General features: G+C 35.9%; 1 protein-coding gene across 1 annotated transcript in view; it reads left to right on the forward strand.

Moving 5' to 3' along the window:
• The window catches only part of RFX6 (regulatory factor X6), a 57,857-nt gene that overhangs the window by 12,033 nt on the left and 23,931 nt on the right, over positions 1 to 21,893 (forward strand). Inside the window, exons 5-6 of the mRNA XM_053591943.1 lie at positions 3,891 to 3,968; positions 5,344 to 5,371. Coding sequence (XP_053447918.1) covers positions 3,891 to 3,968; positions 5,344 to 5,371 — 106 coding nt within the window. The remainder of the gene's footprint in view (positions 1 to 3,890; positions 3,969 to 5,343; positions 5,372 to 21,893) is intronic.

The raw sequence follows: 21,893 nt of genomic DNA on the forward strand, positions 1-21,893 counted from the left end.
ACTGGTTAAGAACCAAGGTAAAAAGCACAAGGTATTTATAAATCACAGGTAATCCTGATAGTAATAGATAAGTCTATAGAGTACCTGTGTAGGCTTAAAGGAGTTAGTAGACTTCCTCACATCATGTTGGATAAGAGATTCTTTAACCTTACCAAATTTTAAATTGTGCAGATATATGTAAGTATATGACACCATATGCATACCTGTAATTGACAAATTCTTTTTATAGTTTTCTTTATGGCACAGTTACTTTTTTCACCTTTTTCTTATTATTTATTTATTTAACTAATGTTTATTGATTTCCTATAATAAGGGGCTAATATTTTAGGAGATGTCTTTGTTTATATTTGAAATGTCAAATATGAAGCATCCAGATCAGTGGTGTAGGTTTTAATGATTCATGTTAGTTGTCCATGCTTACTGGTTACTCTTGCCAAACTAGAATAGGGAGTTTATGTATGAATGCAAACATATTTGAATTATATTTCACTTTAGCTTTTATTGCAAGTAAAAATGAAGTACAAAATTAGATCCATATTTTGCATCTTGAGTGTGAAGGCAGAGAGTGTTCTGCTGAGACATGGGTTTGAATTTTGCTTTCAAACCTATAGCTTTTTTTGCATAATTTTTTTTTAAAAATCACATAATTTTTGAACCTCTGTTTTGAAATTGGGATAATACTCTCCTTGTCAATTTCTGTGGAGATTTGAGATCATGTGTGCATACAGTTTTTGTGTTGTAATAGGTGCTTTATAAATGGTAATTGTATTATGACCTACTATTACCTGCATTAATTATACCACATACTAATTTGGTGTTACAATTCTTTCTTTGCATTCTTTTTTCCTCTCTGAGACTATCAACCCTTCAGACCAAGTCATTTTCCTCAGTTGCCAATTTGTGTTTGGGTTGATTTATGTTTTACCTGGAAATAAAATACATATATTACTTAAAAAGGATTTTTTGTACAATATTCTTCCATTGTAATAGAGCCCTTTCTTCTCAAGCATCCCTTGCTTTATTTCTTGTATTATACAGAAATTTCCTTTGGTGTCTTATTTCTAAAATCTAATAAAGGAAATATTAATATTCATTTCAGACTCTTAGGTTCAATAACAAATTTTACTAATACACTTGGTTGACTGTCATCTGAATCTGCTAATTTGTTCGTGGTTAAGTCTTTTCCTTATCCATTGCTATCTTCTAGTAAGATCTTTATGACTTAAATAAGCTTCCTTCTGTTTGTTACTATTAGAGATGACTCGGTTTGATATTTTGCGGTGTCCATAAATTTCATACTCCTATAATTTCTCCCTTTGTTCCAATGTACCTAACAGGTCCTTTTTCCTTGTCTATGATAGGATTTTTTTCCATATTGTAAAAATGGAATTTTTTATATAAAGCTTCTCTGTTCGTGTTAACAGACTAATATTATTCTTCCACCAAAACTGAGGACTTGAGAACTTCTTCCCAGCCCGACACAATAAAAAAAACTTCATTTACTTTGATCACCCCATATCACTCTTTCTCAAATATAATAAATCTTTCTGAAAATGTGTGCTATTAATATATGCATTTTTAATATTTATTTATTGAGACCGAGTCTCACCATGTCACCCTTAGTAGAATGGCGTGGCATCACAGCTCACAGCAACCTCATATTCTTGGGCTTAAGCGATTCTCTTGCCTCAGTCTCCCAAGCAACTGGGACTACAGGTGCCTGCCATGACGCCTGGCTATTTTCTTATTGAAGTTGTCATTGTTGTTTGGCAGGTCCGGACTGGGTTAGAACCCACCAGCTCCCGTGTATGTGGCTGGCACCTTAGTCACTGAGCTACAAGTGACGAGCCTATACACATTTTTTAATATTTAAAAATCCTTTTCTCTCTAACCCTGAATCAATAGTGGCAACTTTGCTGCCCATAGTCCTGCCCTCAGAACCTGACGAAAGAGAAGCCATCTCCAGGTGCTTTAGAGATCTCTGCTCTGGCTGTCTTTCAGCTGGTTCCCTCCCCATGAGGAAGGAATCCATAGCCTGAGTGAATGTGCCTGCCTCAAAACCACATGCCCCTTTTAGGGTCCCTGGTCCCCTGGAGTTCCTTATCCAGATAGCCCCAAGACTTCTTTTTTCCTGAGCCTACGTACAATATGTCCCCAATCCCTCCTCAGGAGACCATACACCTCCACTATGGCACACAGTCCTAGACTGGTGAGTGCCCAGGGAATGGCTGTTTTGGGTGGTGTGAATAGATCTTGGATGTACATTCCCCTCACAATGAACAAAGGAGCAAGGTCTGAGAATTGGGGGAGGTGGGTCTTCCCCCTTACAATGTTACCACATAGAGCTCCAGTATCTGAGAATTCTAAATTTAAATATGCCTACCAGGTCATTATGGAGGTAAGTTATTAATGTAGGAGAATAAGAAAGACTATTTAGCAGTTTGTTAGCTCTCTCTATACTATATGTTTTTCAAATATTTAAATACGTGGTAAGTAGGCTTCTATTTGTACTCTTGTCCTAGGCTCTGACAATGTTTAGGGGTGGAACTGCTTGGTCAAGTCCTTTCTTTATTACTGAGGTCCAAAAAGGGGCTTGGCACTGAGATCCTTCATTGTCTTTTTTACTTTAAACTCAGATAGTGATGCTAACACAGGACATCTTCAAGTATTGTTAGGCTGGAGTCCACTAGAAACCCTTTAATTTTCTTTTGTTTCATTTCTTTCCAGATCTTAGATAAATACAAATTAACAGGGTAAGGAAACAGTAGGTAGAGTTGCTTCATGGGGGAGAAAGAGGGAGAGAGTGGGGAGTGACCAGAGAAAGAGGACGTTCGAGGATTCCAGCCACTCTCACTAAATGCAACTTGTCCCACTAGCTTTTGTACCAGTGTGTGTACTTGGGTCTGTAATATGTCAGCAGTCTCCGGTGGCTCTCATCTTTAATCCTAGCACTCTGGGAGGCTGAGCAGGTGGATTGCCTGAGCTCAGGAGTTCGAGACCAGCCTGAGTAAGAGCAAGACCCTGTCTCTACTAAAAATAGAAAAACCAGCCAGGTGTGGTGGAATGTGTACCTGTAGTCCCAGCTACTTGAGAGGCTGATGCAAAAGGATTGCATGAAACCCAAGAGTTTGAAGTTGCTATGAGCTATAATGCCATGACACTCTACCCAGGGTGGCCTTTGTCTAAAAAAACCCCCAAAAGTCTGCAGTTTAGGAGAATGAGCTGTAATTTGCCAATGGCTGAGATGTTACATTTGCAGCTCATGATCCATTGGTATATTTACAACAAATGACTGATAATACCGCTACTTTCCATGTGTTGTGTTTCTACTGATTTGTGACATCACTCTTTTTTCCACTATTGCACAGCTGTTTTAAGTGAAAATGGTGATGAAATGGGTGTTTCATTCCTCATGAGGGTCATGTGTTCATACACAGTCTCAGCATGACATCACTGTCTTCCTTATTCATAATGTCACACTGCCTTCTCCATTCAATAGATAAACTATCAGAAAAATACCATTTTCTTATTCTGTTGACTAAATTTAGGTTGAACTGAGCAATTTGTGAATTGATGCAATCAATATACTTAGAGCTAATGCCTTGGGGGACTTGAAAGCAAATTTTTTAGTGATATAAGGGGATTAGCAGTAAGTGAGTCTCCTATCTTTTTCAAGCTTAGAGCCAGAAATAAATCCAAAGGTAGAATTAGTGACTCTCAAAGAGGGATTTAGCACATTAAGATGCTACCAACCTAAAAAGTACTGGGAAAGGAAAGTCAGCAAGGGGTTGCAGTTCTTGCTTGTGTTTACTTCAGTTATATCTGAGCCTTTTTCCCCCCTTCAGAAATCTCCTTCATTAACACAGGGCTGGTTCCTGTCTGTGTTCTAGGTATCATTACTATGGGATTGGCATCAAAGAGAGCAGTGCATATTACCACTCCGTTTATTCTGGAAAAGGCCTAACGAGGTAGAGTTACACCATCTTCAACGCAAATTCTCTGAATTTCTTTAAATATGCATGATGTCTATTGAATAAAATGACTTCCTAATCTTCCTTACGAAAATGTTTTAAGTGTCAGACTTGAACATTGACTTTGTATGGGCATTTATATAGTTTAGAAGACTGGGAAAATTACGTGATTTGTAATAATTAATGAGAAATTGGTGGTAAATAGGTGTCCTAGAGAGATAAAGAGGAGCAATCAAGGAAGCAGGATTTCCTTGGCATTTATATTTACACACAAGGCTGATTTTCAGGCTGGATACAATAAAATGAAGGTGGGAAATGTAAATGTAATTTTTTTCTAAGAGACAATCTGTTTTAAGGATCTATGTGCTTGACTAGTACCTTACCAAGTACTTTGATATCCCTTATAAGAATATCCTACTGACCTGTTTGAGTCTCTATGAAAAGAAAAACATAGGTGAAAGTAAAAAGCACATTTCTTTAAGCTGCTGTAATTAATTAATTAAGAAATTAAGCTCCTGTAATAATTAATATCAAGAGAAGGTTGTTTCTAAGTAAAGTGACGTCCAATGAAACCAGTGATAATATATAATTTTTTTAAAGCTGAAATTCTGAATAATTAAATCGACACCTGAGATTGCTTTATGTTATTATTTATCGATAACTGCCCTTAGCTGAAGAATAAATTGTTTTTAAAAGTAAAGTGTCTTATGGAAAACTATAGTCACCCGAGTCACACTAAGGTAAATTCAGATCTTCAAAGGAGCATAATGGCTACTTATTATCTATCACCCACTATAGAGTGTAAATACAGGCTGGAACACACAGAACTGTTTAATATCAAGTGTTCTTTGCTTGCCTCAAATCTCACCTTATTTTCCTAAATATAACTCATTTTACTTTTCCTTAAAGGATTTTTTTGTTTGTTTGTTTTAAAGACAGTGTCTGACTTTATTGCCCTTGGTAGAGTACTGTGGTGTCACAGCTCACAGCAACCTCCAATTCCTGGGCTTAGGCAATTCTCTTGCCTCAGCCTCCTGAGTAGCCCCCGCTACAGGCACCCGCCACAATGCCCGGCTTTTTTTTTTGTTGTTGTTGTTGCAGTTTGGCCAAGGTTGGGTTTGAACCCACCATCCTCAGTATATGGGGCCGACGCCCTACCCACTGAGCCATAGGCGCTGCCCTAAAAGACTTATTTTTTTTAGTAAGTTGAGAAAGATGCTTGAGTTTCTTTGAAAAAACAAACACATTTCTACAGTTTATTTTGCTGATTATGGTATCAAGTTGCTATTTTTTTGGGGGGGTCCTTTGCATATCCATGAATATTGTAACTATAATTTTTTTAACTAATGGGAAATGTACTGATTTTTTAAAGGTTTTCCGGAAGCAAGCTGAAGAATGAGGTAAGAATTATTTTCATCTCTATTTTATATCTGCTGTGTCTTACAAGATGAGCAATATGTATTAATCTTCTTTGTCGGCATATATAGAAATAAATGTTATTTATTAGGAACCCCTTGAATAACTGAGGACTTTAGATACAGCTAAATTATATTTGGGGTAACAACTGAGTCTTTACCAAAGAACTTCCAGTTAACCTAGGAGAGGTAAATTTTTAGTTATTCTTACCAAATAGCATGTACCTAGGAGATTGCAAAAAGAAAAAAAAAAAAAAGGACTACCATTTGTCTAAAAGTTTCCACATAAATGCAATAGAACCTCTGTAAGTTGATCATCCGAGGGACTGTAACAAATTGGTCAACCTACGGAGGTGGTCAACCTAACAAACTAGGCCTGTTGTCCTGATACATACAAGTAGTCATGTCTGGTCTATGAAAATTAGGTCTTTGAGGTGGTCAACTATGGAGGTTCTGCTGTATAAACAAAAAGCTTAAGATACAGAAAGACTTGATATTTGGACTGTAGCCATTTAGACAAAACATTATGTAATTATCAAAAAGCCCAAATGCTTTGCTACACCATGGCTCACTTTGCTACTTTGTACACACACGTGCGTGCGCCCGCACACACAAACACACACAATCTTTCACCCTAGGCTTCCTCTCCACCTCTCCTAAAAGAACAGGTCAGCAAACTGACCTTATCTAAATGAGTTAAACTACCATTAGGGACGGCATGGCTAATTAGGCAAATGATAAGGCCTTCATTATCCTCAAGTTAACTAATCATTTTAAAAGGTGCCACAGAAGGAAGGGCACATGACAATGTGCGGTGGGGTAATTCTGGACTTGGGGTAAAATGTAACTCCATTAGTTTGGTGAAATGATGCAAGCATGTTATCTTAAATACTACAAAGCCCCCAACTTCTGAATGACCATTTCTTTCCACCAGTGCTTTTTTAATACAGTTAATGGCTAATTACATAATGAAAATCCTCCAGATTGTTCATTTTTATCAATGAAATAATGGCTCTTTATTAGGTAAACAATTGTGAAACTGCAAAAATATTGACTTACAAATACACTTCGGTTGACTAAAGTTTATGTCAATAGAGAATTCCAGTCGTTTCTCTCAGTTGTTCTTTCTACTAGTTTGATGAGGCCTTAGGACTAGCAAGCCATCAGTGGATGTGTCATGAGTGCAGCAAGCCTTGCTTTAAGGAATAAAAGTGTTTCCCAAATCTACTTTTTTGTCCTTAGAAGAGTACACTACAAACTTAGTTCTAGATTTTATTAATAAAATTAAAATAAAATATTCTAGTTAGGCAACGTAGCCTATGAATTTTCTACAGATATCTATCTGAAGTAATAATAGTATATCGTTATTCTGAGAATTATAGAAATTGACATAAATGAGGGCTTTCTAAAAGCTTAGAACTACTCTAAATGCTTTAAAAATAATAATAAACATTTTCATAACAAAGTTGAAATGTAAAAATAGTTTGTGTTCAGGGTGACCACAGTTCGCTCAGGACATGAGACTTTCTGTGCAAACATACATATACTTCAGGTCTTCTGAACATTAATAACTGTGAGGTAGGAAGAATAGGTGTTAACATGCTAATTTACAACCAAGAAAAATGAGGGTGAGAAATGTATTTGCTTTTTTAAAATGTCAGAGGGAGGTTCTGTTTTTTAAAACCCACGTTCAAAATATTAATGAGCAGACCATGGTATTACACATCCCAGGGGATAAAGTAGTGAAAGGGCACATTTGGTCCTGCCCTCACAGGGCTTTTCAGTACACCAGGAAAACGTATCTGGAACAAGTAATTACAAGGAGTGTCACGGGAGGTGACCGAGTTTAGAGGTTAAGGATATTCCCCACAGGAGGTGATGTTAAGGAAAGAACTGAGAATAAGTGGGAGTTTGGAGGAGGAGGAGGGAGAATGTGAATGATCCCGACAGAGGGAATGGCATAGGCAGGTTTCTCAGCCTCGGTTCCATGCAAGTTTGGGTCCAGATAATTCCGTTTGTTGGAAATGTCCTGTGTTTGTAGGAAGCTTGGTAGTATCACTATCTCCTTAGCTTCTGCCACTCGGATTTCAGGAGCACACCCTCTCCTTTGTTGTGAGAACTGAAATGTCTCTGACATGGCCAGATATTAACACTGCCGTGCGTGAAGGGAAGCAAGAGGGGCATCATGTTGTAGAGAGAAATAAAAGGAACTTGGGCAGCGCCTGTGGCTCAAGGAGTAGGGCACTGGCCCCATATACTGAGGGTGGCAGGTTCAAGTCCAGCCCCGGCCAAAACTGCAAAAAAAGAAAAACAGAAATAAAAGGAACTTGGCATAGTTTTAGCATGAGAGAAACAGTAGACCTATATAACAGGTAAGGGCGGGATTGTGCATGACCTTATTAGGTTAAGAATTCTGGAATGGCAACTACTGAAGGGGAATGATGTCGCCAGACTTCTGTCTTATAAAACTGGTCCTGTCGTGATGTAGAGAGTCAGTTTGAAGAATGTTAGAAAAGAAGCCAGTGCATCCTTTGGAGGCTATACAGGTAGTCTGGGGAAAAGAAAATCTGGACTAGAATAATTAACCCAGGGATGGAGAGAGGTAACTGGTTTCAGTGAAGAAATATCAGAGGAGACGCAGGTAGAGGAGTAGGAGATAATGAGCTTGGTCTGAGACCTGGCATTTTCGACGTGTTTGTCACATATCCCTGCACATGTGAAGGGGGCAGCTGGATACGTGCGACTGGAAAAGAGGACTTGGAGACTGAGTTTGATGGCGATTGAAACCACAGTAAGATGGACACAAAGACTGGGGGAAAGCTAGTGTGACGAGAAGAGGTTACCAGGAAAAAGTTGTGAAAAGTGGGAAAGAGGAAGAGGAAAATTCAGAGAGGCAAAAAGAGAACAATACAGTGTCACAGAACCCAAGAAAAAAAAAATGTCCAGCAGGAGGGAACGCTCACTACCCTCACTGCTAAAAATTGTAAAATTTAAATGGCAGGAGCCAGTGGACATACAAATGGTGATGAAGGTCATCGAGATAAGGAGGGCAAAGGATCTATGCGATTCGTTAAGTGGAGATAATTTATGATTTCAGACAGAACATATTTAGTGGTGAGCTGGGGGTTGATTGGTTTGTGAAATGAGTGGGACGTGGCACTGAAGGTAGGACATTTAGTCCAGCTGAGGGCAATACTCCAAAAAGGGCTGGTGTTTAATTCTGAACGGTGATTAATGTTCTGATGTTGATAAAACAGATTCAGTAAAGAGCAGAGTCTGCAGGTATAAAAGTAGTGAAAGCTGAGAGCACAAGGCGAGTGAGGAGCTGGGAGGGGAGAGCTTCGAAAGGAAGAAATTGGTTCTGGAGGGAAGGAGCACTTCTTCCATTAAAGCCAGTGAGAGGAAAGGGTAATTCCGTCCCAAGTATGTTTGTAGACTATGTGGCAGGAAGTCGAGGGAGCTTCTGTCTGGTGGTTTGGGGATTTCTCTCCAGGGATAGTAGTTTAGGCCATTTTCTGTGAGTGAAAATTAAGGCAGGAAAGCAGGAGTTTGAAGGGCTTAAAGAAATCTTCATCTATTCTCAGTCAGGATTCCCAGAGAACTTGTGTCCCTAGTGCCCCTAGGTACTCATTGTATGGAAGGAACAACTCTTGTATGCGTGGAGAATGGTACTAGCTAGGTGCTATCCTTGAAAGAGTTGAGAAAATGGTTGCTCAAGTCACGTCCTGTACAACTTAAGTTTCTTATAGATCTTCTATTGCGGGGCGTGGGAACAGTCTTTGTGGAAGACAAGAAAGGCAGAAAATTGTAAAATTCAAATGGTGGGAGCCAGCAGACATACAAAATATTCAGGAAGAGGGTGGCACCTGTGGCTCAGTAGGTAGGGTGCCGGCTCCATATACCGAGGGTGGCAGGTTCGAACCCAGCCCCGGCCAAACTGCAACAAAATGATAGCCAGGCATGTGGTGGGTGCCTGTAGTCCCAGCTACTTGGGAGGCTGAGGCAAGAGAATCGCCTAAGCCCAGGAGTTGGAGGTTGCTGTGAGCTGTGTGATGGCCACAGCACTCTACCCAGGGTGACAAAGTTAGACTCTGTCACTACAAAAAAAAAAAAAAACAAAAAAACCCCAAAATTCAGGAAGAATCATAATAAGGTAAGAATACTAATGGACTAACCATTTGGAAAAAAATACAGGTGTAAAAGAAAATTTTAAATGCGAAGACACACCATATGTCTGGATAGGTATGCTAAATATTATAAATATGCCAATTCTTCCTAATTTAAGTTAGACATGTTATGTTGTAATAAAATTTGAATGAGTTATTAATTTTTGGAAATGGTCAAAATGGTTATAAGCTTAATCCAGAAGAATATACAAGAAGGAACAGTTGGAAACGTGAACCAGGAGAGCCAAGAGCACTTCTTGTCTGGCAGATGTCAAAATACCATGACACAATGACACCGTCTCAGTTGTAGATGAAACAAGGATTAGGTACCTGAAAAAGACCCTAGTTTATAAGGATTTCCTGTATTATCAGGGAGACATTACAACCAATCAAGAAAGAAAAAATTTTTTTTCAATGAGTTGTCTTAAGATTTTTTCTGGAGGAAGGCAGAGTACTAAACAAATAAGTAAAATTCTCTGGGTATTAAAAAAATGGACTGTTTTGAAAAAAAGTTTCCTCACCTTATATCTTATATGAATTTCATATGAACAGTTAAATATAAAAAGATACTTAGGAGGAAATATATGTACCTTCCTCGTTTCTGGATGGGGTAATTCATTTTCTAAGCATGAAAACAATGTACAAAATTTCAAAGGAAAAAGAACAGCACAGACTATTAGAAACTTCATATCAAAAGCTTTAGATACAAAATTGGAAGTCAGAGGAAAAACTGGGGAGAATATCTTCAGCACATACAGCAATGAAATAATATCTCTACTACCTGGAAAAAATCCTAAAATGTATGAGAAAAATATGAAGATCACAATAAAGAGTAAAAAATATCTGTAGGTGATTCTCATATGGAAAAAAGGCTCATATAATAAAAATTAAGATAACATTTTACGTTATAAAAGTTAGCAGATATTAAAAAATTCTGAAGCTGGTGAAGGTATGGTGAGATAGGCTCTTTCATATTCTGCTGGTGAAGGCAGAATGAACCTTCTGGAAAACAGCTCCATGATTTATGTTAACAATGTCCTACTAATTCTACTTTTGTATAAATCTCATAAAAAACAAAAAATGTGAACAAAAATTATGCACAAAATTGTTATTGACTACAGTGAAAAACTATGTATAACTTAACTGACATATTATGACTAATAATAAATGACTACATAGTTGATATACTTTTATAGGAGGGAATACGGTTTCAGTTATTAAAGGCTCTTTTAATGACATGGAGAAATGTTAAGTCTGAAAAGACCCAGACATAGAAGGAAATATATGTATATATGGCCTCAAATATGTAAAAGAAACTGGATATTTATAAATTATGAAGAGATGGCCCCTGACTTAGAATGGTTCAGTTTAATGATTTTTCAATTCTATGGTGGCGCAAAAGTGATAGACATTCAGCAGAAACTGAACTTCGAGTACCCATGAATCATTCAGTTTTTCACTTTCAGTATTCAATAAATTACACGAGATATTCAACACATTGTTATAGTTTTATTAATGCATTTTTTGACTTAGAATCTTTTCAATCTACAATAAGTTTACTGGGACGAAACCCCACCATAAGTTAAGGAGCATCTGTATAAATGAAAGAAAGTTAGTATCTAAAACTGTATTGTGCAACATGGTGGCCACTAGTTACACAAGGCTATTAATTAAATAAATAATTCAGTTTCTCAGTCACAGCATCTACATTTCAAATGCTTAAAAGCCATATGTGGCAGTAGCTACTGTATTGAACAGTCAATATATAGAACATTTTCATTGTCACAGAAAGAAATAGTAGAACACCATTCTATAATATGTAAAGATCTCAGCTCGGGAATGAAAAGACAACCCAATGGAAATATAGCAATGTATGTGAACAGGCAATTCATACAAGGTACAGAAAAAGAATGACAATAAACAATACTGGTGTTCTTGGTGCACGTTCTGATTTATCAGAGTCTATAACAGTCACAACGTATCTCGAACATCATCCCTGCCAATACAAAGTGCTCAATCTAAAGGAAATGCAAATTAAAACCTTCACGAGTAATTATTTCAAAATTAATATATTCGCAATAATTAAAAAATCTAACGATATATTACTGGCAAGAATGTGGAACAAAGGAGCTCTCACAAACAGTGGAAGGGACGGTATCTAATCAAGTTGAAGAAGCACACACTCATGTTATGACAGCTTCCCTAGAGAAGCCTCCACCCTGGGCCCAAGGAGGCATACATGCAGATATTCACTGCAGCACGATTTATAGTTGCAGAATACTGGAAAATAATCTAAATGCTCATTATAATATAATGGGAAAATAAACTTTATATATTTTTATAGTAAAACTATACTGTGGGCGGCACCTGTGGCTCAAAGGGGTAGGGTGCCGCCCCATATACCCAAGGTGGCCGGTTCAAACTCGGTCCCATCCCAAAACTGCAGAAAACAAAATAAAGAAAATAAATAAATAAAATACTATACTGCCTTAGAAATGTGTGAATTGCAGCTATTAGAATAAACTTAGAGTTATTTCAAATGTAAAGTTCAGTGAAAAAAAGAAGAACATTGAGCATACAAGAATACATACTGTCTGGTACCAGTTTTAAAGCAATAACATAGATTATTTAGGAATATTTACAGCAAGGCAAATTTTTACAGGTTAGAACAGGAATGATGTAAACCAAATCCAGAACATACCTTGTTTTTTGTGGACAGAAAGGAAATGAGATTAGGCAGGGATACAAAGGCTGCTTTTAATATTTAAAATGTGTCGCATCTTAATGAGGATGGTAAGTACGTGGGTGTTTCTTATTTTTTGTCTATATCTTTTTTTTTTGGCCGGGCCTGGGTTTGAACCCACCACCTCCGGTATATAGGACAAGCACCCTACTCCTTTGAGACACAGGCGCTGCCCAAGTTTTAAATAGTTCAAAATAGAAAAACAATAAAAGCTAACAACAACAAAAGCAAAACTAAATAATAGTGAGAGGACGGTAAGAGCCATTACCACTGAATAATAATTTGATTGTTTTAAATTCATTATTCATAAATGTAGTTAGTGGTTGAAATGTCAGAAATGTCTTAGAGATTGTCTCAGAATCTTTTAAACTACAGGAATAAAACAAATGAACAAAGCCTAAATCTAATTCTTTGCCTTGATCAAAGAAAGCTTTCTTTTTCTGTAAATCTTCTAGTGTGGACCAGATTTTAAGGAGCTAGTTATTTCAGAGAATGGATCCCTTGATTTCATACATTTCAACCAGGAAGTTTTCTTGCTAGCCAGAGTTTTCTTCCCCTTAACTTCAACCATTCACGGCCAGTCGAACAACTTTGTGCTGAGATAAATATCAAATCCTCCCTTCTTGGCATATGCTTTTCAAATATTTGTAGACTGTTATCGTGCTTTCCTCTGTCATCACTTAGCCAAGCTGTGCAGCTTCACTCCTTTCATCTTCCTTCATAAATCAGACCCTCTTGCCTTCTAATCATATTTGTTTCTTTTTTGTAGGGTCCTTCTTGCTTTCTCTTAGAAATGAGATTCTTAATACCTCACCCAAGAGTACCAAAGTCATCGGCTGAGAACGAAAAATACGAAACAAACCCAGACCTCTGTCGCTGGCCTATGATCTGGTGCCTCTTTTAGTACAAGTGTAATAGCACACACTAGTGGAATTAAAATGAGCGTATTTTATTTTTGTGCAGGTGGTCAATCCTTCCTCTCTTTGTGTGTTACACATGCTGGACAGTCTATTATTATTTGATTTGTGCAATTTAGGATATCTTTGTACATTGTTAAAATACCCAAAGAAATTTAATTTTTAAAATTTTTACTTCTTGTTGATGTACAACATATATTGCCAGCTCTGATCACAGAAAACCATTATTTATAAATATAAGAGCTTTTTAAGAGTATTAAAATATATGTACTTTATTTCTTAATATGTGTTACCTTAGCATCCTAAGATCTTTGGGAAATGTATTATTTGCAACACTTCCCAACACACACAATCACATACATATCCACCTTGTAGCTGAAAAGAAAGAAGTTCCTTGTCACCCACTCAGTCACTTTCTCTTTCTTACTTCTCAAAAAGTCACCACTCTCCAGGGTTTGATGTTATGCATTCCTTTGTTTTTTCCTAAAGCTTCCTAAAGGATATACTGAATATTCTATTATTGTATTATTGTAATATCCTTTTATCCATTATATGTAATATTACATTACATTGTAATATTAAGGCAATATATTGTATTATTCAGTATATCCTTAAGCAATGTATTGTTTATTATTTGCCCAGTTTTATACCACGTCAAGTGTCTTCATTTTTTGACTTCATGTTTTTATTCAGCATTAGGTTCTGTGATTCCACGATGCTAATATATGAAGTTCTAGTTTCTTCATTTGTACTGCTGTATAGTATTCTATTATATGAAAATATCACAGTGCATTTATTCATTACATTGGGTCTGTATTTTTTTCCCTTCAAAAATAATTTTGACATGAGCATTCTCCAGGTATATATCTATAAAAGTGAAATTCCAGACCCTATATGCTCTGGTTTAACATTTCTAGTAAGGTCAAGTTATTAATAGTTTCCAAAGTGGTTGTATCCACTTAGGTCTCTCTAACTTTGTTTTAGTTTTTGCCAATCTTGTGGTTTTCATTTGAAAATTGTTATTCATAATTAGTTCACTTGAATATCTTTTGGATTTTCACTGTTCAATTCTCTTCTGTGAAATGTTTGTTCAGATCACATGATTTTTTTTTTTAATTCCACTATTGGGAGTTCTTTATGTATTCTGGATACTAATCTTTCATAGGTTATGTATTGTAAATACCTTCTTTCTGTTTGTGACATGACACAACACTCTATAGTGTCTTTTGATGAAGGTAATTTTTTTATGGTTGGTGCTTCTGGTAATTTGTTTTTAAAATTTTTTACATATTCCAAGATCATAAACATATTTTTATAAATTATTCTAAAAGTATAAAGTTGCTCTTAACATTTAAGTCATTTTATTTGTAATTATTTTATTTTCATATTATTAAGGTAGTAAAATGTACTGACAAAATTTACTATCTTAATCATTTTTAAGTTTACAGTGCATTCATGTCATTGTAAAATCGTTACCCTCATCAATCTGCAGAACTCTTTTTATCTTGCAGAACTGAGATTGAACAATAACTCCCCATCTCCCTCTCTTCAGTCCCCAGCAACTACTATTCTACTTTCTGTATCTATGATGTTCACTACTCTTGGGCTTCGCTCATTACAGTATTTGTCTTGTTGTGATGGCTTATTTCAGTTAGGATGATGTCCTCAATGTTCACCCACATTGTAACATATGTCAGAATTTCCTCCCTTTTTAAGGTTGAATAATATTCCATTGTATGTATTCACAGTACTACATTTTCTTTATCCATTCATCTGTCAATGGACTGTTTTTCCATTCATCTGACAATGGACATGTGGGTTGCTTTCATGTTTAAGCTATTGTGAATAATGATGCTTTAATTTTTTAGGGGTATATACCCATAAGAAGAATTAATGGATCAGATAGTAATTCTGTCTTTCATTTGGGGGGGGGAACCACAATTCTGTTTTGTACAGAGTCTATACCATTTTACAGTCCTACCTCCAGTCCACAAGGGTTTTCCACATCTTTGCCAATGCTTCTTATTTTCTGAGTGTGTGTTTCTGTGTATGTCTGTGTGTTTATAGTTAACCATCCTAAGAGGTGTGAGGTAGTGTCTCATTGTGGATTTGATTTTCATTTCCCTAATTATTAGTAACTTTGAGTATCTTTTCATGTACTTATTGGCCATTCACATACCTTCTCTGGAGAAATGCTTATCAAGTCCTTTGCTCATTTTTGAATCAAGTTGTTTGGGTTTTTTGTTGTTGAGTTTTAGAAGTTTTTTAATATATCCTAGATATTAATCTCTTATCAGATACATGACTTACAAACATTTTCTCCCACTCCATAAAGGAAATGTACTATATTTATTATTGCACTTTTATTCTGTTTATTATTCTTATATACATATATGTAACTTTTATGCACAAAAGTGTTTCATTTTTATGAAGTCCAATGTCTATTTTTTCTTTTGTTACACACATTGTAAAATCATAGCTAATAAATCATAGCCAAATGCAATGTTGTGATTTTTTTACTCTATATTTTCTTCTAAGTTTTACAGATTTATCTCTTCAATTTAGGTTTTTTTTTTTTGTAGAGACAGAGTCTCACTGTACCGCCCTCGGGTAGAGTGCCGTGGCGTCACACGGCTCACAGCAACCTCTAACTCTTGGGCTTACGCGATTCTCTTGCCTCAGCCTCCCGAGCAGCTGGGACTACAGGCGCCCGCCACAACGCCCGGCTATTTTTTGGTTGCAGTTTGGCCGGGGCTGGGTTTGAACCCGCCACCCTCGGCATATGGGGCCGGCGCCCTACTCACTGAGCCACAGCGATCTATTTTGGGTTAGTTTTTGCATGTGATCTTAAGTAAGGGTCTGACTCAATTAATTTTGCATGTGGATATCCAGTTTTCCCAGCACCATTTATTGAAGAGCCTGTCATTCATCATTAAATGATCTTGGAAAACTTATCAAAAATCATTTGACTGTAGATGGAGGAAGGATTGTTTTTGACTTCTTCATCTATTCTATTTGTCTTTTTATGCCCATTTTTATGAATGTACCTTGCTGTTTTCATTATTGTAGCTTCATAGTAAGTTTTGAAATCAGGATGTGTTAATCTTCTGACTTCGTTTTTCTTGTGCAAGATTGTTTGGCTGTTTAGGGTCTCTTGAGAATTCTATATGAATTTTTTTTTTTTTGAGACAGAGTCTCACTGTGTCACCCTCATAGAGTGCTGTGGCGTCACAGCTCACAGCAACCCACAGCAAACTCTTGGGCCTAAGCAATTCTCTTGCATCAGCCTCCCAAGTAGCTGGTACACAGGCGCCTGCCACAACACCCAGTTTATATGAATTTTTAGATGGATTTTTCCACTTATGCAAAAAGTAACATTGGGATTTTTCACACTGAATCTACAGAACACTTTGGATAGTATTGATATCTTTTTTTTTTGAGACAGAGCTTCAAGCTGCTGCCCTGCACAGAGTGCTGTTGCATCACAGCTCATAGCAACCTCCAACTCCTGGGCCTAAGCAGTTCTCTTGCATCGGCCTCCCAAGAGAGGAGGCCTCCCAACTGTATAACTACAGGCAACCGCCACAATGCCCAGCTATTTTTTGGTTATAGTTGTCATTGCTGTTTGGCAGGCCCTGGCTGGATTTGAACTCAGCAGCTCTGGTGTATGCAGCTGACGCCTTAGCAGCTTGAGCTATAGGTACCAAGCTGATAGTATTGATATCTTAAAATTATTAAGTCTTCCAATATGAACTTGGGATGTTTTCCATTTGCTATGCCTTCTTTAATTTCTTTAAGTACTGTCAGCACTGTGTTTTAGTCTTTATTATTATACGAGTCTTTCACATACGTGGTTAACTCCTGTGTATTTTATTCTCTTTGATGCTATTATAAATGGAATTGGTTTCTTAATTTTCTTTTCAAATTGTTCATTATTAGTGTATAGAGATGAAACTTATTTTTGTATGTTGACTTTGAATCCTGCTACTTTGCAGAATCCATTTATTAGTTCTAACAGTTTGTGTGTGTGTGTGTAAACATTAGGGTTTTCTACATGTAAGATTATATCTGTGAACAAAGGTATTCTTTCTTCTTCTTTTCCAATTTGAATTCCTTTTCTTGCCTAATTGCCATGGCTAGAATGCTCAGTACTATGCTGAGTATAAGTGGTGATAGTAGACATCCTTGACTTATTCTCAATAGAAGAAAAACTTTCAGTCTTTCTCCATTATAAATATGGTATTTTATATGGATTTTTAAATATATGCCTTTAATTATATTGAGGTAGTTTTATTTTATGCCTAGTTTGTTTGAATGTTTTTTGTCATGAAAGGGTGTTGAATTTTCTCAAATACTTTTTCTCCACCAATTGAGATTGATCAGGCATTTTTCCCTTTGTTTGCCATATGTGCTATATTACATTGATTGATTTTCATAAGCTCAACCATGCTTGCATTTCAGGAATAACTTCCACTTGATTATAGTGTATACCTATTCATATGCTGCTGAATTTGGTTTGTGAGTACTTTGTTGAATGTTTTTGTATCAAATTTTATAAGGTATATTGGTCTGTAGTTTATTTTTTTTCTTACAGTGTTATATCAGGGTAATGTTGGCTTCATAAAATGAGTTACACAATAGTTCCTCTTCAATTTTTGTGAAAACTTTGAGAAGTATTGGGGAATATTTAGTAGAATTTATCAGTGAGGTCATCAAATCCAGGGCTTTTCTTTATCAGCAGATTTTTGATGACTGATGCAATTGCCTTAATATTTATAGATATAGATTCATTCAGATTTTCTATTTCTTCATTATTCAGTCTTCATGTGTTCTAGGAAATTTTCCATTTCATCTACGTTAGTTTGTTGGTGTGCAATTAATTGTTCATAGTACTTTTTAATAATTCCTTTTATTTCTATAGAATCAGTAGTACTATCTTCCTTTTCAATTCTGATTTTAGTAATCTCTTTTTAAAGTAAATCTAGATAAATGTCAGTTTTGTTGATTTTTTAAAAACTAATTTTTTATTTGTGTTTCTATTCGGTATTTCATTTAACTCTGCTCCAATCTTCATTATTTCTTTCCTTTAGCTCATATTAGGTTCTTCTTTTTCTAGATTCTTAAGTCTTGAAGCTAGATTCTTAAGTCTTGAAGTTGTTTTAAAATCTTCTCTATTTTTAATGTATTTACAGCCTTTAGCTATAAATTTTCTCCTTACTGTTGTTTTCACTACATCCCCTAAATTTGAGTATGTTGTATTTCTGTTTTCATTTGTCTCTAAAATTTTTCTAATTTCCTATGTGATTTCTTTCTTGATCCATTGGTTGTTTAAGGGAGTGTTTTTTAATTTTCACAAAATTGTGAATTTTCCATTTTTCCTTGTATTATTGATTTTTAGTTTCATCCCATGGTGGCTGGAGAAGATATTATAACGGTATAACATCTGTCTTTCAGAATTCATTGAGTTTTTTTTTCTTTTTTCTTGCCTAATTGCCCTGGCTAGACCTTCCAATACTAGCCTAACATTTGGTCTATACTGGAAAATGTTCCATGTGTTCCACACTTGAGAGGAATGTGTATCATTTTGTTGCTGGGTAGAATGTTCTATTATAGTGTATATTCAGTATAGTGGATTTATTGTGCTATTCAAATCCTCTGTATTCTTACTTATCTTCTGATTATTGTATCTCTCATTGAGAATATGGTGTTGAAATATCTAACTATTCTTTTAGAACTGTTTATTTCTTCCTTTAATTCTTTCACTTTTTGCTTCCTATATTTTGATCATGTGTTAGTAGGTGTCATAAATGATTATAATTGTATCATTTTGCTGTATTGAACTTTTATTATTGTATAATTTTCTTCTTGTTTCTTATGACCTTTTTTGATTTAAAGTTTGCTTTGTCTGACATTAACAGAGCCACTCTGTTCTCTTTTGATTACTATTTGCATGGAATATCTAAAGTGAGTTTCTTTTTTTAAAATTCAGATTATCATGAGGGTACAGATGATTAGGTTACAATGTTTGCATTTGTTCAGTAAAGTCCCTGTTGTAGTTGTGCCCTTCACTCAGGAGGTGTGCTATATACCCTTACATTGTGCCCATTAGGCGAGAGCACACCTACTCCCCTTATCTGTTTCCCTTTTCCCCAAACTTGAATTAAATTGAGTTTTTTTTTCCCCCTTGGGCGTGTATTGTTCATCTTCTCATATGCCCTCTGGTCTACTTGATGTCTGACAGGACTTTTAGGCTCTTTTCTTCAGTCTTTTTCCTTTCTGTTCCTAGAGTCAACAAGATCAATTGTCCTTTCTTCAAGTTTAACGATTCTTTCTTCTTTCTGCTTAAGTCTGCCATTGAATCCCTCTAGGGAATTTTTCATTTAAGTTATTGTATGATATTATTTTGTATTGGAGTGTAATACTAGTGTATTACTCTTTTTTTTTTTTAGCTTTTCTATATCTATATTGATAGTTTCATTTATTTCATTTATCATTTTTTTGGTTCTATGTCTTTTAGTTCTTTGAGCAAATCCTTAAAGAGATGTTTTAAAATCTTTGGTCAGTTCAACATCTGGTATTTTCCATGACAGTTTCTATTGGTCCTTTGAATGTGTCATTCTATCTTATTTCTTTGCATGCTTTGTGGGATTGTTTTTGTTATTGTAAACTGAACATTTGAGTATAATAACATGGTAAGTCTGATCCAGGGTTTGCTGTTTTTTGTTTTTTGATTTGCAGGCTGTCTCCTTTGGGGATCAGCCTGTGGTGAAAATTCTTGGTCTTCTTAGGTCTTTTCTGAGGCAATACATTTCCCTGAGTATATGTGGTGATTTTTCTAGCATCCCCCATAAATGAAGTTGCTTTTGAATGTCCCAGTCTTTAACATCTGACTCCTAGACAGTGAAGTGAAAGGAGAATGAAAAGATGGGTGCTAGACCTTTTGATCCCATAAAAATCACTTCATGTGGAGGGAAAAGAACTTGCAGTTGTATGTAGGTATGGGGGTGTGGATCTTGTTTCCAGAAGCGTGGCCTCCCATCTCTGTGTCTATACCTTTATAATCAGAAGCAGCAATCAGAAATGACAACACAGAAACCCAATATCTGCAGGGCAGGGTCTTCGTTGCCTGTTCTGCCTCCCATTAGCTTTGTATAAGCTGCTCCTGTATCTCATGAACTCCCTGCCATGGACTGGGGATGGGAGATGGTAGCTTCTGCTGAGCTAAAAGATTAAATTAACCGAAATTCACCACAGTTTACTGTCTAAGACATTGTCTGGAAGTTGCAGGTGTTAAGGGTACTCCAGAGTTCCAAAATATTAATAGTTCCATGAGACATATTCTGCTAGTGCAGTTATTGTCTAGGTGGGGAGACTGGTTCCTGGTGCTTATTACTCTACCATCTTCTCAGCATCCTCCTCCTCTAATTGACTTTTGCATGTGATATGAGATAGGAAGCCATATTTATCTTTGCTAACCTGCAATTCCAATTGTGTCAGGTATGCACGGGCCATTTCTAACCTACATATTCCATTCCAGTGGTCTTTTAGCCTATGATTATATCTGTTTTATTTAGTGCTAGGATCACAGGTGTGAGCCACTGCATCCAGCTCATTGTTTTATTTATTAAAGCTATCTAGTCCACATTCAGATCTGGTAGTGGAAATCCTTTTGCCAGCTTCTACTTTCTTGGAACTATTGTATCTGTTCTTGATCTTTTGTGTCTCCACACATTTTAGAATCAGCTTGTTAAACTTATTGGAAAACCTTGATGTTATTTGATTGGAATTACAATTTTTTATTTATTTTTTTTTTTTATTAAACCATAGCTGTGTACATTAGTATGATCGTGGGGCACCATACACTTGGTTCATAGATCGTTTGACACATTTTCATCATGGAATTACAATTGAAGGAAAAAATCAATTTGTGTCAAACCGACATTTTCTCAATAGTGAGTCTTCTTCCATAACTTCTTTAGTATCTTTTGATACAGTTAATCATTTTATTATAAATGTTTTTTACTTTTAAAAACAATATTAGGCATCTTCTAATAGTTGTTATTTCATTTCTGTATCTTTTTTGTTGCATGCAGTTAATGTTTGTTCCTTGATTTAAAAAATCCAATTGAGTTTTAAATTGATGTGGTATCTAGTAAGTTTGCTAAAACATTTCTTTGTTAATCATAACAATTTTTATGTGGTTTAGTCTTAGTTTTTCAATGTAATCAACCATATCAGTGGAAAATATGCTAGATGCACTCTAGTATAGTTTGTTTTTTTTTCTTTTTTTATTATTAAATCATAGCTGTGTACATTAATGCGATCATGGGGCACCATACACTGGTTTTATAGACCGTTTGACACATTTTCATCACACTGGTTAACATAGCCTTCATGGCATTTTGTTAGTTATTGTGTTAAGACAATTATATTCTACATTTACTAAGTTTCACGTGTACCAGTCCTAGTATCATGTGAATAAAAAAGTTGAGATGAGGCAATTTTATTTTATTTGTGATTTTGAAGGGAATTTTTATAGTAGTTTACCCATTAGTAAGATGTTTTTGTGTGTTTTTAATATTCTTTGTGTAATGATTAAGATTTTTTTTCTGTTTCTAGCTGAGAGAGAGAATAGTGAATGAGTGTTGCATTTTAATCCAATGATTTTTTCTGTACCAACG

This window comes from Nycticebus coucang, chromosome 5 (genome assembly GCF_027406575.1).
Source record: "Nycticebus coucang isolate mNycCou1 chromosome 5, mNycCou1.pri, whole genome shotgun sequence".
NCBI lineage: Eukaryota > Metazoa > Chordata > Mammalia > Primates > Lorisidae > Nycticebus > Nycticebus coucang.